Source organism: Triturus cristatus, chromosome 9, assembly GCF_964204655.1.
Source record: "Triturus cristatus chromosome 9, aTriCri1.1, whole genome shotgun sequence".
In the NCBI taxonomy this organism is placed as follows: domain Eukaryota; kingdom Metazoa; phylum Chordata; class Amphibia; order Caudata; family Salamandridae; genus Triturus; species Triturus cristatus.
The window spans coordinates 1,263,233,379-1,263,250,099 of NC_140592.1; the positions used below are offsets into that span (position 1 = coordinate 1,263,233,379).

Here is a 16,721-nt window from a genome sequence, read left to right on the forward strand (position 1 = left end):
GTGTGCGTTGTTGTCCAGTCGTTCCTTGAATGCAGTTTTCTTGGTGGCGTGGATCAGTTGGTGGTGTTTTCGGGTGGCGAGCTTGAGGGCAGTCATGTTGTCCGGTGTTGGGTCTCTGCGCCAGGTTCTCTCGAGGGCTCGGCAGTTCTTCTTGGAGCTCTTGAGTTCGTCGGTGAACCATGGGGCTTTCTTGCTGCCGGGTCTGCTAGGCGGGGTCCTCAGGGGGGCGAGCTAGTCTGCACAGTCGCTGATCCACTTCGTGAGGTTGGTGGCCGCCAGGCTAGGGTTCGTTGTGCTGGTGGGAGGGTTCCTGTTCAGGGAGGTCGTGAGCTGGTCGGCTGTGATCTTGTTCCAGCTCCTGCGTGCAACATGTTGCTGGTGGTGGTGGGTCATGGTCCTTCCGAAGCTGAAGTGGACGCAGCTGTGGTCCGTCTAGTGGAGTCCGGTGGCGTGGCTGAAGGCGATGTCCTTGCTGGATGAGAAGACGGGGTCGAGTGTGTGTCCGGCGTAGTGGGTGGGGGGGGCTTCCAGTGTTCCTTCTCATGCTCAGCATCTCTCTCTATCCTCTGGTTTTCGTGTTCCTTCTCATACTCAGCGTCTCTCTCTCTGTCCTCTGGTTTCTAGTGTTCCTTCTCACACTCAGCATCTCGCTATCCTCTGGTTTTCAGTGTTCCTTCTCATACTCAGCGTCTCTCTATCCTCTGATCTCTAGTGTTCCTTCTCATACTCAGCGTCTTTCCATCCTTTGGTTTCTAGTGTTCCTTCTCATCCTCAGCGTGTTATTCTCTGTGTCTCTCTATCCTCTAGTTTCCAGTGTTCCTTGTCATACTCTGTGTCTCTCTATCCTCTGGCTTCCAGTTTTCTTTCTCATGCTCAGCATCTCTCTCTATCCTCTGGTTTTCGTGTTCCTTCTCATACTCTGCGTCTCTCTCTGTCCTCTGGTTTCTAGTGTTTCTTCTCATACTCAGCGTCTCTCTATCCTCTGGTTTTCAGTGTGCCTTCTCATACTCAGCGTCTCTCTATCCTCTGATCTCTAGTGTTCCTTCTCATACTCAGCGTATTTCCATCCTCTGGTTTCTAGTGTTCCTTCTCATCCTCAGCGTGTCATTCTCTATGTCTCTCTATCCTCTGGTTTCCAGTGTTCTTTCTTATGCTCAGCATCTCTCTCTATCCTCTGGTTTTCGTGTTCCTTCTCATACTCAGCGTCTCTCTATCCTCTGATCTCTAGTGTTCCTTCTCATACTCCGCGTCTTTCCATCCTCTGGTTTCTAGTGTTCCTTCTCATGCTCAGCGTGTCTCTATCCTCTGATCTCTAGTGTTCCTTCTCATACTCCGCGTCTTTCCATCCTCTGGTTTCTAGTGTTCCTTCTCATCCTCAGCGTGTCATTCTCTGTGTCTCTCTATCCTCTGGTTTCCAGTGTTCTTTCTTATGCTCAGCATCTCTCTCTATCCTCTGGTTTTCGTGTTCCTTCTCATACTCAGCGTCTCTCTATCCTCTGATCTCTAGTGTTCCTTCTCATACTCCGCGTCTTTACATCCTCTGGTTTCTAGTGTTCCTTCTCATGCTCAGCGTGTCTCTATCCTCTGATCTCTAGTGTTCCTTCTCATACTCCGCTTCTTTCCATCCTCTGGTTTCTAGTGTTCCTTCTCATGCTCCGCGTCTCTCTCTATCCTCTGGTTTCCAGTGTTCTTTCTCATACTCAGCATCTCTATCCTCTGGTTTCCAGTGTTCCTTCTCATACTCCGCGTGTGAGAAGTTGGCATGGTATATGCTGGTCACTAGTTAAAGTGGACACCTTGCACCAGTACAATTCGACTCTTATGGTAGATAGGTTTAAGACAACCTTTTTAAGAAAGCTATCCTAGTGGTAGCTGTGGAGAGCAGCCTTCAGACTAAGTCTTTAGAGGAATGTAAAGCAGCTTGTTTTACCTTATAATCTCTTGAATTACCAAATGAAAGGACACCACACAGGTATATATATATATATATATATATATATATATATATATAAAATATATATGTATTTATTACTAACAACGCTCTGCTAATCTCTTTGTGAGATTAGAAGTCAAGGACATATGCACAAATCAAGATTTCACAACAAGTTAAGCCCAAATATGGCTGGGGCCCTAGGGGCGTACCAGACCATATACTAAAAAAGAGGTTTAGGAATATCGACTTGGGAAGAGACAAGGCCTAGGGCCTTCAGAAGTGCTGGGGCCTCACGAATCCACCCAAGGCAGGTAAGTAAAGGGCCCACGGGAGACGCATGCAGTGTGAGAACACAGCCGCGGATCCCAATAGACTTCAATGGAGCAGGACGCGGTTGGAATTTTAAAGTTTTAGGATACTTCGGAAGAGTCTACAAGCAAGTCACTTACAGGGTAAGTAGTTCTAGAGTCAACACCCACAGGAGCACCGTAGTGCTGAAGTTACCTCACCCAGGGAAGCCGGGTGCATAGGTGTCTTTTGGTGTTGGGTCGCGGCGTCGTTTTCAATTGGAGCCAAAGAAGACTTCCTGCTTGTGACGACAGGAGAAGTGTCCGGTGGAATCCAAGGCTGGATTCAGAAGAAAGAAGGCCTGAAAGCAGAGGAGACAGTGTTCAAAGTCACTTGCCTGTGACCCGGGGCCAGGAAGCTGGATGCCCACAGTAGTCGGGTGATTTCACGTGATCACGGGTGTCTTGACTGTTCAGCCACGAGGTCCAGGAGGCGTCGACGATTACCAGCAGCTGGATTCGGCGTGTCCCACGAAGTCTGCAGCATACTGAGGTGTCGGCAACCGGATTGGAGCCAACAAGCCTTGCCAACAGCAAGTCTCGTGAAAAGTGAAGAAAGTCAGCGGTGCAAACCAGCAAGCTCTGAGCGACTCACCCAGCGAAGGTAAGTCTGGGCAGGCCTGGAGCAACCAGGGGAGCCCTTTGGTTCTGTAGAAAAGTCTTCTGGGGACCCACAAGCCGAACCAGCAAGGGATCGCGAAGACGCCTCAGGAGGAATCACTCACCAGGAGCCCACGGTCACTCAGGACGAGGTAGGCCTCTGATCTTCGGGGGAAATCCTGCTGGAGGCTTGGACCACACGTGGTCCAAAGCACAAGTTCGTAAAACGTTGTGAAGGGGTTGCACTCGACAATAGTGCACGGTACCCGGGTATTGCTGTTCCTCGTCACTCGTGGGGTTCACTTGCCTCCGCTTCGCTGGGGACTCACGATGGCCTTGGAGAAGTCAGGAAATCCACTTCTGGGACTGCAGGAACTTCGGACTCCGGCGGGAGCGGGAAAGTTTGCGACCGTTGATGCAAAGTTTTGGTGCTTGCCAAGCAGGGGAGTCACTCCTTGACTCCAAGGGAGATTCTTCAGTCTTCCAGAGGTAGTGGAACGTCGAAGGTCCAGGATTCTTCTTCAGAGCGTCGTCCAGGGATATCTAGTTTGCAATAGCAAGGGTTCCCTAACTTATACTACAAGGAAGGGAGGGACTAGCTCTATGACCACTCCTGTGTGAGGGTCAGGGGAGTGGGTGGCTACACCCACTTCCCTTTGTCCAGTTTTGCACCAGAGCAGGGGCTGGTAGCCCCTGAACCGGTTTGAGCTGGCATATGCACAGAGGAGCCTACTGCTCCCCCAGTGCAGGACTTCAAAGCACTCTAGGAGTGCACCCACCCAGCCCCAATACACTAAATGCTGTCTGGAAGGCGGTTACACCTCCCTGTGACAGGATGCCGATTGTTGGGCCTTCTCCACTGCGAGTTTCGGTCAGCAGCAGGAGGGCAGCCCAGTGTCTGTGCTGGTGGCAACCATTTTGTGATGCCAGGATTCTACCGTGTTTCCACAGTGGGTACATGTCTATCCCTCTAGAAGGGTGGGATCATACTCCCACACTAGTTATTGGTGTGGGGGTTTGACTCCAAAGCGTTTGACACCAAACACGACATGTTTTGATGCAGCCATCCCAAAGTTAGCATTTACCGCTAGGTTATAATGCACTTAAGAGTATATGGTTTAACCGCATCCACAAACTGCTACAGAAAATGGACTCTGAGAGCTGCAGAGGGGCCCTGCTCAGGCAGAGGCACCCCCTCACATGGAAACCAAGCACCCTGCCCTCAGGATTGATAGGGCCTGCCTTAGGGGCGACTGATAGGTTTATATGTGTGTGTAAGGTGAGATATAGGGAACCTATACCTCAGTGAGGAGTGCTAACACTACCTCACCCAGGCTGCAGTAGCAGGCCTGTGGTGTCCGATTTAGTCTGCTTCCCAGGGGTGGCATAATACATGCTTCAGCCCCTGGTAGGCCTGTGAAGTACCTATGCCCTTGGTACCTAAGGTACCATATACTAGGGGCTCATAAGGTACCACAGTACCCAATCACTAGTGCATCTAATATGCACTCCAAGTTGTTTAGAGAGAACAGAGAGGCTGGGGCCCTGATTAGCAGGGTCCCAGCCAGACTATAGCCAGAAACCAGTGTAAACATCAGAAAAAAAAGCGGGGCCAACATAAGTGCAGATCCTACTCTCCTACACAACCCCCCCCCCCCCCCCCCCAAAATGTAGGGACACTAAACTAACCTTGACCAGTTGAGTCTTTGTGTTCTAAGTGGAAATACCTTGAGAGTCCATCTGCATTGGCATGTTGGGTCCCAGGTCTATGTTCCACTGTATAGTCAATCCCCTGCAGGGAAATGGACCACCTTAAAAGTTTTGGGTTTTCACCTTTCATCTGTTTAAGCCATAGGAGGGGCTTGTGGTCAGTCTGAACTATGAAGTGAGTGCCAAACAAGTATGGCCACAGCTTCTTCAGGGCCGACACCACAGCAAAGGCCTCCCTCTCTATAGCTGACCAACGTTTCTCTCTAGGGGTCAGCCTTCTGCTTATAAATGCTACTGGCTGGTCTTGACCTTCATCATTCAGTTGAGACAGTACAGCTCCCACACCCAGCTCAAAAGCATCTGTTTGGACAATGAACTTTTTGGTGTAGTCTGGACTCTGTAAGATGGGGGCAGTGCACATGGCCTGCTTTAGGTCTTCAAATGCCTTCTGACAGCTAGCTGTCCACCGAACCTTTTTTTGGCATTTTCTTTGAGGTAAGATCATTTAAGGGGGTCACTATAGATCCATGTCCCTTAACAAACCTCCTATAGTACCCAGTCAGGCCTAAGAAGGCTCTCACTTGTGTCTGGGTGTTTGGAGCAACCCATTCCATGATGGTTTGGATTTTACTCTGTAAAGGCTGAACCTGGCCTCCACCTATAAGGTGGCCCAGGTACACAACCTGACTCTGCCCTATCTGGCACTTGGTGGCCTTGATAGTGAGGCCTGCTTTATGCAGGGCCTCCAAAACATTTCTGAGGTAGACCAGGTGATCCTGCCAGGAAGAACTAAAGACAGCAATATCATCAAGATAAGCTGAGCAATAAGTTTCCATCCCTGTCAGAACTTTGTTCACCAACCTCTGAAAAGTGGCAGGTGCATTCTTCTAACCAAAGGGCATCACCACAAAGTGGTAGTGCCCACCAAGGGTTGAAAATGCTGTTTTGGCTTTGGCATCCTCAGCTAACCTGATCTGCCAGTAGACAGCTGTTAGGTCAAATGTACTCCGATACTTGGCCGAGGCCAAAGTATCAATCAGTTCATCTGCCCTGGGAATTGGATAGGCATCAGTCCTGGTGACTGCATTGAGGCCTCTGTAGTCTACACAAAACCTAATTTCTTTCTTACCACCCTGGGTATAAGGTTTGGGTACTAGGACTACTGGACTAGCCCAAGGACTATCTGAAGGCTCAATCACACCTAGCTCCAACATTTTCTGGACTTCAGTCCTGATACAGTCCCTGACATGGTCAGGTTGCCTGTAGATTTTACTCTTGACAGGCAGACTGCCTCCAGTGTCCACCTCATGGGTGCACCAGGAAGTCTGACTAGGGGTCAGGCTAAACATATGTCTAAACTGTTGCAAAACGTGTCTGCACTTAGTTTGCTGATGGTCAGTGAGGCTGCTTGCCAAAGCAACACCATCTACTGACCCATCATCAGGGTTCTGTGAGAGCAGGTCAGGGAGAGGGACACTCTCCTCCTCCTGTTCCTCATCCGTTGCCATGAGCAAGCCCATGTCAGCCCTGTCAACATATGGTTTCAATCTGTTGACATGGAGCACCCTAAGGGGGCTCCTGGGAGTTCCAAGATTCACCAGGTATGTGACTTCTCCCTTTTGCTCAACAATTGTATGGGGGCCACTCCACTTGTCTTGGAGAGCTGCTGGGGCCACAGGCTCCAACACCCACGCTTTCTGTCCTGGCTGGTACACAGTCAGCACAGCCTTTTGGTCATGCCAAGTTTTTTGTAGTTCTTGGCTGGCCTCCAGGTTTTTAGTTGCCTTCTTCATGTATTCGGCCATCCTGGAGCGGAGACCAAGTACATAGTTCATCACATCCTGTTTAGGGGGTTTGAGAGGTCCCAGCCCTCCTTCACCAAACATAATGGACCTCTTACAGGATGCCCAAACAGAAGTTTAAATGGACTGTAACCAACCCCCTTCTGTGGACCCTCTCTGTATGCAAACAGAAGGCAGGGAAGTAAAAGGTCCCATTTTCACCTAAGCTTTTCTGGGAGGCCTTTAATCATTCCCTTTAGGCTTTTGTTGAAATGTTCAACTAACCCATTGCATTGTGATAGGGAGTTGTGAATTTATAATTTACACCACACTCCTTCCACATTGCTTTTAGATATCCTGACATGAAGTTGGTACCTCTGTCAGATATGACCTCCTTTGGGAAACCCACATTGGAGAAAACTCCAATGAGGGCTCTTGCCACCACAGGGGCTTTGGTGGTCCTCAGGGGAATTGCTTCTGGGTATTTGGTGGCATGATCCACTACCACCAGGATAAACCTGTGCCCAGATGCTGTTGGAGGGTCAAGGGGACCAACAATGTCAATCCCTACCCTTTCAAAGCGTACCCCCACCACAGGTAGTGGTATCAGAGGGGCCTTTGTTGAGCCACCTGACTTGCCACTGGCTTGGCAAGTGACACAGGAGCGACAAAACTCCTTGGTGTCCTCTGACATATGTGGCCAATGAAAATGTGGAACAAGCCTATCCCATGTCTTGTTTTGGCCCAAGTGTCCTGCTAAAGGGATGTCATGTGCTAGGGTCAAGAGGAACCCCCTAAACTTCTGATGTATTACCAACCTCCTGGTGGCTCCAGGGTTTGATCTCTAGCCTCAGAATATAGGAGTCCCTCAACCCAATAAACTTTATGGGACTCACTAGCACTCCCAGCAGCCTCAGCAGCAGCCTGCTGTCTGAGGGTTTTAAGAGAGGGGCAGCACTGTTGCTCCTTACTCAGATCTTCCCTAGAAGGTCCCCCTGCCCCCAAGAACTCAACCTGATCAGGCTCAAGTCCCTCGGGGGTAGTTCCTTCTTCAGGATATGCTTCTCCTCCCTCAAGAGGTGAATCTGTGATCTGAGACAGAGGGGAAGGCACTGCCTTAACCCTACTGCTCCTCTTCTTGGTTAGCACCTGGTCCATAGTTTCAGGATCCAAGCTGGTTCAGGTTGATGCATTTTGACCTGTGACCTAGTCACAGCAAATACCTCTGCAGGTATGCGCAACATCTCAGCATGAGTCCATAACTCTACTTCAGACCAGGCTGAAGTCTCTAGATCATTGCCCAATAGACATTCGACAGGGAGGTCTGCACTGACTACTACTTTCTTGAGGCCAGTTACCCTTCCCCAGGAGAAATTCACAACTGCCAGACTATGGTTGGTCCTGACATTGATTGCATTGGTAACCTGGTACATTTCACCCAGGATGATCTGCCCAGGGTCCACAAGATCCTCTGCCACCATGGTGACAGTAGCACCTGTGTCCCTGAATGCCAAAGCCTGTTTGCCATTTATTATAGGCTGCTGTATGTATTTGCCCAGATTACTGGGGCTCACTAGGAAGGACATATCAATGCCTCCATCACACATCAGCAATGCCTGAGTGGGTACTCTGACTAGGCCAGAGTCTACTTCAGAACCCAGGGTAAACCCTACTACACCCTTATTCTGATTACCACATCCACCAGTAGCTGTACTAGGGGGAACAGTTGCCTTAGGGGCAGGAGTGGTGGTGGTTTGGTCTTTGGACTTGTTACAGTCAGAAGTCCAGTGCCCTTTCTGTTTACAGAATTTTCACCAGGGCTTCTTTTGGCCTTTCCCTTTGTTAGACTGTGAATCCCCACCATATGCAGATTTTGGGGGCCCTTGTGAAGACTTCTGGTCTATTGACTTATCCCCACCTTTCTCAGAGCCTTTAGGATCCTGCTTCTTAGTGTCACCCCCTTGGTTCTGGGTTTACTGCCTCACCCTGGTTCTGACCCATTTGTCTGCCTTCTTTCCCAATTCTTGGGAAGAGGTCAGATCAGAGTCCACCAGGTACTGATGCAACAACTGGTTTTGGCAATTATTAAGGATCTGTTCTCTCATCATAAGATTATACAATCCCTTAAAATCAGTATCTCTAGTACCAACAAGTCAACCCTCCAGAGCCTTGGTTGCACAATCTACAAAGTCAGTCCAGTCCTGATTCTGTGCTTTCTGGGTGTCTCTGAACTTCAACCTGTACTGTTCAGTGGTTAAGCCAAATCCATCTATTAATGCACTCTTCATGACTTCATAGTCCTCAGCATCCCCTTCTCTAACAGCGAGGAGCTTGTCTCTGCCTTTATCTGAAAAGGAGAGCCACAAGATTGCTGCCCACTGTTTCTGGGGGACCTGTTGTACTCTACAGGCCCTCTCCATAGCAGTTATCCATTTGTGGATATCATCCCCACTCTGGTAGGGAGGAACAACCTTGGACAGGTTCCTATGGTCTGGAATGTATTCTCTGACTCTAGGGACACTGTTGCTGCCACCAGGGTGTTCTAACCCCTCTCTTTTAGAAGCTCTCTGGAGCTCAAAGGCTTCTTTGTCTAATGCCAACTGCTTGGCCTTAAGGGCAACTCTTGCCTCCTCATACTGCAGCAGTTTGTACATTCTTTCCGAGGAGGTCTCTCTTCTATTAAAGTATGAGTTCCTCTGCTGGACAGATTCTCTGCCAGAGTGATAGAAGTGATCATATTCCATTGAAGGGGACCTAGGCCTCTCTTCCGCTCTGTCAGCTCTCTTATGGAGAATTCCTCTGTCCTTTTCAGATCCCTGTGGATCTGGCCCTTCAACCACAGAGTCCAGGTCATCTTGATTTTCATCATCTGACCCAGACACTGTAATTGACCTACCCCCTGATTCAGACTCATTAGCTCCTAGAGCTAATCTAAGGTAATCTGCTGTCAGCAGATCTATCAGGTGACGTGGGGAGGGACTCTGTCCTATCCTCAGGCGCCTTGCAGCACACATGGCTTTCAAGTCAAAGAAAGTCATGTCCTTGTACTGAGGATGGGTGGACCCACTGGTTCCAACCCTTAAGGACATTCTAGTGTTGTGCAGTGTTGTACTACCTACACTAATGTGTGGCCTACTGATCCTAGCTTGAGCTGTAGAAAGGGTGTGCTATCCCTTGACACACAGCTCTAAGTTCAGTAGAACTTATTGATACTAAGCTTGACTTGATATGTACCTTGAGTACCTTTAGTGGTTTTCAGTTAGAAATTCAAATAGAGATTTTCTGGTAAAACAATAGCAAGCTGTAATCCCACACGCTGCCCACCAATGTGAGAAGTTGGCCTGGTATATGCTGGTCACTAGTTAAAGTGGCCACCTTGCACCAGTGCAATTCGACTCTTATGGTAGATAGGTTTAAGACAACCTTTTTAAGAAAGCTATCCTAGTGTTAGCTGTGGAGAGCAGCCTTCAGGCTAAGTCTTTAGAGGAATGTAAAGCAGCTTGTTTTACCTTATAATCTCTTGAATTACTAAATGAAAGGACACCACACAGGTATACATATAAAATATATATGTATTTATTACTAACAACGCTCTGCTAATCTCTTTGTGAGATTACAAGTCAAGGACATATGCACAAATCAATATTTCACAACAAGTTAAGCACAAATATGGCTGGGGCCCTAGGGGCGTACCAGACCATATACTTAAAAAGAGGTTTAGGAATATCGACTTGGGAAGAGACTAGGCCTAGGGCCTTCAGAAGCGCTGGGGCCTCACTAATCCACCCAAGGCAGGTAAGTAAAGGACCCACGGGAGACGCGTGCAGTGTGAGAACACAGCCGCGGATCCCAATGGACTTCAATGGAGCAAGTCGCGGTTGGAATTTTTAAGTTTTAGGATACTTCGGGAGAGTCTACATGCAAGTCACTTACAGGGTAAGTAGTTCTAGAGCCAACACCCACAGGAGCACCGTAGTGCTGGAGTTACCTCACCTAGGGAAGCCGGGTGCATAGGTGTCTTTTGGTGTTGGGTCGCGGCGTCGTTTTCAATGGGAGCCAAAGAAGACTTGCTGCTTGTGAAGACAGGAGAAGTGTCTGGTGGAATCTAAGGCTGGATTCAGAAGAAAGAAGACCTGAAAGCAGAGGAGACAGTGTTCAAAGTCACTTGCCAGTGCCAGGAAGCTGGAAGCCCACAGTAGTCGGTGATTTCAGGTGATCACGGGTGTCTTGACTCTTCAGCCACGAGGTCCAGGAGGCGTTGACGACGACCAGGAGCTGGATTCGGCGTGTCCCACGAAGTCTGCAGCTTACTGAGGTGTCCGCAACCGGATTGGAGCCAACAAGCCATGGCAACAGCAAGTCTCATGAAAAGTGAAGAAAGTCAGCGGTGCAGACCAGCAAGGTCTGAGGGACTCACCCAGCGAGGGTAAGTCAGGTCAGGCCTGGAGCAACCAGGGGAGCCCTTTGATTCTGTAGAAAAGTCTTCTGGGGACCCAGAAGCCAACCGGCAAGGGATCGCGAAGACGCCTCAGGAGGAATCACTCACCAGGAGCCCACGTCGTGAAGGGGTTGCACTCGACAATAGTGCACGGTACCCGGGTATTGCTGTTCCTCGTCACTCGTGGGGTCTACTTGCCTCTGCTTCGCTGGGGACTCACGATGGCCTTGGAGAAGTCAGGAAATCCACTTCCGGGGCTGCAGGAACTTCGGACTCCGGCGGGAGCGGGAAAGTTTGCGACCGTTGATGCAAAGTTTTGGTGCCTGCCAAGCAGGGAAGTCACTCCTTGACTCCAAGGGAGATATTTCAGTCTTCCAGAGGTAGTGGAACGTCGAAGGTCCAGGATTCTTCTTCAGAGTGTCGTCCAGGGATATCTAGTTTGCAGTGGCAAGGGTTCCCTAACTTATACTACAAGGAAGGGAGGGACTAGCTCTATGACCACTCCTATGGGAGGGTCAGGGGAGTTGGTGGCTACACCCACTTCCCTTTGTCCAGTTTCGCGCCAGAGCAGGGGCTGGTAGCCCCTGAACCGGTTTGAGCTGGCATATGCACAGAGGAGCCTACTGCTCCCCCAGTGCAGGACTTCAAAGCACTCTAGGAGTGCACCCACCCAGCCCCAATACACTAAATCCTGTCTGGAAGGTGGTTACACCTCCCTGTGACAGGATGCCTATTGTTGGGCCTCCTCCACTGCGGGTTTCGGTCAGCAGCAGGAGGGCAGCCCAGTGTCTGTGCTGGTGGCAACCATTTTGTGATGCCAGGGCTCTTCAGGATTCTACTGTGTTTCCACAGTGGGTACAACATGTCTATCCCTCTAGAAGGGTGGGATCATACTCCCACTCCAGTTACTGGTGTGGGGGTATGATTCCAAAGCGTTTGACTCCAAACATGACATGTTTTTATGCAGCCATCCGAAAGTTAGCATTTACCGCTAGGTTATAATGCACTTAAGAGTATATGGTTTAACCGTATCCACAAAACCGCTACAGAGAATGGACTCTGAGAGCTGCAGAGGGGCCCTACTCAGGCAGAGGCAACCCCTCACATGGAAACCAAGCACCCTGCCCTCAGGATTGATAGGGCCTGCCTTAGGGGTGACTGATAGGTTTATATGTGTGTGTAAGGTGAGATATAGGGAACCTATACCTCAATGAGGAGTACTAACACTACCTCACCCAGGCTGCAGTAGCAGGCCTGTGGTGTGAGATTTAGTCTGCTTCCCAGGGGTGGCATAATACATGCTTCAGCCCCTGGTAGGCCTGTGAAGTACCTATGCCCTTGGTACCTAGGGTACCATATACTAGGGGCTCATAAGGTACCACAGTATCCAATCACTAGTGAATCTAATATGCACTCCAAGTTGTTTAGAGAGAACAGAGAGGCTGGGGCCCTGATCAGCAGGGTCCCAGCCAGACTATAGCCAGAAACCAGTGTAAACATCAGAAAAAAAGTGGGGGCAACATAATTGCAGATTCTACTCTCCTACACAGCGTCTCTCTTTATCCTCTGATTTCCAGTATTCTTTCTCATACTCAGTGTCTCTCTATCCTCTGATCTCCAGTGTTCCTTCTCCTACTCAGCATCTCTCTATCCTCTGGTTTCTAGTGTTCCTTCTCCTACTCAGCATCTCTCTATCCTCTGGTTTCCTGAGTTCCTTTTCATACTCTGTGTCTCTCTATCCTCTGATCTCCATTGTTTCTTCTCATGCTCAGCCTCTCTCTCTGTCCTCTGGTTTCCAGTGTTCCTTCTCATGCTCAGCATCTCTCTCTACCCTCTGGTTTCCAGTGCTCCTTCTCATGCTCAGCGTCTCTCTCTACCCTCTGGTCCCCAGTGCTCCTTCTCATGCTCAGCCCCTCTCTCTGTCCTCTGGTTTCCAGTGTTCCTTCTCATGCTCCGCGTCTCTCTCTATCCTCTGGTTTCCAATGTTCCTTCTCATACTCAGTGTCTCTCTATCCTCTGGTTTCCAATGTTCCTTCTCATACTCAGTGTCTCTCTATCCTCTGGTCCCCAGTGCTCCTTCTCATGCTCAGCCCCTCTCTCTGTCCTCTGGTTTCCTGTGTTACTTCTCATGCTCAGCGTCTCTGTCTATCCTCTGATCTCCAGTGTTCCTTCTCATACTCAGTGTCTCTCTATCCTCTGGTTTCCAGTGTTCCTTCTCATGCTCCGCGTCTCTCTTTCCTCTGATTTCCAGTGTTCCTTCTCATACTCAGCATCTCTCTATCCTCTGAACTCCAGTGTTCCTTCTCATTCTCAGTGTCTCTCTCTGTCCTCTGGTTTCCAGTGTTCCTTCTCATGCTCCGCGTCTCTCTCTATCCTCTGGTTTCCAGTGTTCCTTCTCATTCTCAGTGTCTCTCTCTACCCTCTGGTCCCCAGTGCTCCTTCTCATGCTCAGCCCCTCTCTCTGTCCTCTGGTTTCCAGTGTTCCTTCTCATACTCCGCGCCTCTCTCTATCCTCTGGTTTCCTGTGTTACTTCTCATGCTCAGCGTCTCTGTCTATCCTCTGATCTCCAGTGCTCCTTCTCATGCTCAGCCCCTCTCTCTGTCCTCTGGTTTCCAGTGTTCCTTCTCATGCTCCGCGTCTCTCTCTATCCTCTGGTTTCCAATGTTCCTTCTCATACTCAGTGTCTCTCTATCCTCTGGTTTCCAGTGTTCCTTCTCATTCTCAGTGTCTCTCTCTACCCTCTGGTCCCCAGTGCTCCTTCTCATGCTCAGCCCCTCTCTCTGTCCTCTGGTTTCCAGTGTTCCTTCTCATGCTCCGCGTCTCTCTCTATCCTCTGGTTTCCAGTGTTCCTTCTCATACTCCGCGCCTCTCTCTGTCCTCTGGTTTCCAGTGTTCCTTCTCATACTCCGCGCCTCTCTCTGTCCTCTGGTTTCCAGTGTTCCTTCTCATACTCCGCGCCTCTCTCTATCCTCTGGTTTCCTGTGTTACTTCTCATGCTCAGCGTCTCTGTCTATCCTCTGATCTCCAGTGTTCCTTCTCATACTCAGTGTCTCTCTATCCTCTGGTTTCCAGTGTTCCTTCTCATTCTCAGTGTCTCTCTCTGTCCTCTGGTTTCCAGTGTTCCTTCTCATGCTCCGCGTCTCTCTCTATCCTCTGGTTTCCAGTGATCCTTCTCATGCTCAGTGGTTCTTTCTATCCTCTGGTTTGCAGTGTTCCTTCTCATACTCAGCGTCTCTTCATCCTCTGATCTCCAGTGTTCCTTCTCATACTCAGTGTCTCTCTATCCTCTGGTTTCCAGTGTTCCTTCTCATTCTCAGTGTCTCTCTCTGTCCTCTGGTTTCCAGTGTTCCTTCTCATGCTCCGCGTCTCTCTCTATCCTCTGGTTTCCAATGTTCCTTCTCATACTCAGTGTCTCTCTGTCCTCTGGTTTCCAGTGTTCCTTCCTGGGGTACAAGGACCTGAGGCTGGTTTATCGTCAATATGCTGCTCTCTTCATAGTCGTTGCCATCGATGAGACGGAGGTGAGATGTCCCTTGTCGTTTTGTCCCCTTTTTTGTCTTTCTTTCTTTCATCTTCAACTCATTAACATCCTAATTTTGCTCCTCTTTTGTGATCATTTGCTTATAATATAATCACAATGTATCATTCCTTCTTTAGCAATCCTTACTACTCCTTTAAGCTAGCAATCTAACTGCACAAAATCAGCCACCACTGCATCCCCTCAACCCACCACCACATCCCCTCAAGGTACCACTGAATCTCCTCAACCCACCACCACATCCCCTTAACCCACTACCACATCTCCTCAACCCACAACCACATCGCCTCAACCCACAACCACATCGCCTCAACCCACCAAGGCATCCCCTCAACCTTCCACCACATCCCCTCAAACCACCAGCGCATCCCCTAAAAGCACCACAGCATTTGAACCTGCCTCTATAGCCCTACATCTCTGTCTCAGCCACACCTACCTCTGCAGCCACGTTGTCCTCTTAGCCACTACCAAACATCCTCCGCCAACAGTACAGTCCCAGCCACCACAGTACACTACTCAGTACCACTGTAGCCTCTTTCAGCTGAGAACATTCTCTCAGCCGCCAACACATTCCCCAATAGCACGTCCCTCTCGACCACCACTGGGAACCTAGTCACTGCTCCATCCCCTTCAGCCACCACCACATCTCCTTAACCCACCACCACATTTCCTCAACCCCCATCCACATTCCTTCAACCCACCACATCTCCTCAACCCATCACTGCATCCCCTCAACCCATCACTTCATCCCCTCAACCCATCACTTCATCCCCTCAACCCATCACTTCATCCCCTCAACCCATCACTGCATCCCCTCAACCCACCACAGCATCCCCTCAACCCACCACAGCATCCCCTCAACCCACCACAGCATCCCCTCAACCCACCACAGCATCCCCTCAACCCACCACAGCATCCCCTCAACCCACCACAGCATCCCCTCAACCCACCACAGCATCCCCTCAACCCACCACCGCATCTCAACCCACCACTGCATCTCCTCAACCCACCACCACATCCCCTCATCCCAACACCACATCCCCTCATCCCAACACCACATCCCCTCATCCCACCACCACATCCCCTTATCCCACCACCACATCCCTTCAACCCACCACCACATCCCTTCAACCCACCACCACATCCCTTCAACCCACCACCACATCCCTTCAACCCACCACCACATCCCTTCAACCCACCACCACATCCCTTCAACCCACCACCTCATCCCTTTAACCCCCACCACATCCACTCAACCCACCACTACATCTCCTCAATCCACCACCACATGCCCGCAGCCGCCACAACATCCTGCAGCCACCACCACATACCACCGCACCCCCTCAGACAACAGTGCCCACTGCAGCCACCTCTACCTCCTCAGCCAAGAAGTTCTTCTTAGTCACCACAACTCCCCACTTTTCCTCTCATTCTTGCCTGCAACTTCCCTAAGCCACAAATCACTCATCAGCCTCCACCTCAACAGCCATACTCCCTCAGCCAGCACTGTACTTCAGCCAAGACCACACCCTCCAGCCTTTACTGGCACAGACCCTTAGCCATTATTCCTCAACCACCACCCTTCCCTCAACCAAGATTGTGTACTCCATTTCATCCCCTTCACCACAATCCATCATCCTCCACAGCACTTGAACCTACCTCTATAGCCCTAGATCTCTGTCTCAGCCACACCTACCTCTGCAGCCACATCGTCCTCTTAGCCACCACCAAACATCCTCTACCACCAGTACACTCCCAGCCACCACACTGTGCTCCTTAGTACCACTGCAGCCTCTTTCAGCTGAGAACCTTCTCTTAGCTGCCAACACATGCCCCAATAGCACGTCCCTCTCGACCACCACTGGGACCTAGTCACCACTGCATCCCTTCAGCCACCACCACATCTCCTCCACCCACCACCTTAACCCACCACCACATCTCCTCAAACTTTCACCACTTCTTCTAAACCCCCACCACATCCCCTCAACCCCACCACCGTATCCCCTCAACCCCACCACCGTATCCCCTCAACCCACCACCGTATCCCCTCGACCCACCACTGTATCCCCTCAACCCACCACCGTATCCCCTCAAACCACCACCGTATCCCCTCAAACCACCACCGCATCCCCTCAACCCACCACTGCATCCCCTCAACCCACCACTGCATCCCCTCAACCCACCACCACACCTCCTTAATGCACCACCGCATAACTCACCACCGCATCTCCTCAACCCACCACCGCATCCCCTCAACACACCACCGCATCCCCTCGAAACACCACCACATCCCCTCAACACACCACCGCATCCCTTCAACCCACCAACGCATCCCCTCACCCTACCACCACAAACCTTCACTACCACATCCCC

The 16,721-nt window shown here is 50.3% G+C and overlaps 1 protein-coding gene across 11 annotated transcripts in view; it reads left to right on the forward strand.

Annotated features, from left to right (window-relative positions):
• Positions 1-16,721, forward strand: part of AP4S1 (adaptor related protein complex 4 subunit sigma 1) — a 243,757-nt gene that overhangs the window by 217,858 nt on the left and 9,178 nt on the right. For all 11 annotated transcript variants that reach the window (XM_085627380.1, XM_085627376.1, XM_085627383.1 and 8 more), the window contains one exon: positions 14,245-14,331. In XM_085627380.1, the coding sequence (XP_085483506.1) occupies positions 14,245-14,331 (87 nt within the window). The remainder of the gene's footprint in view (positions 1-14,244; positions 14,332-16,721) is intronic.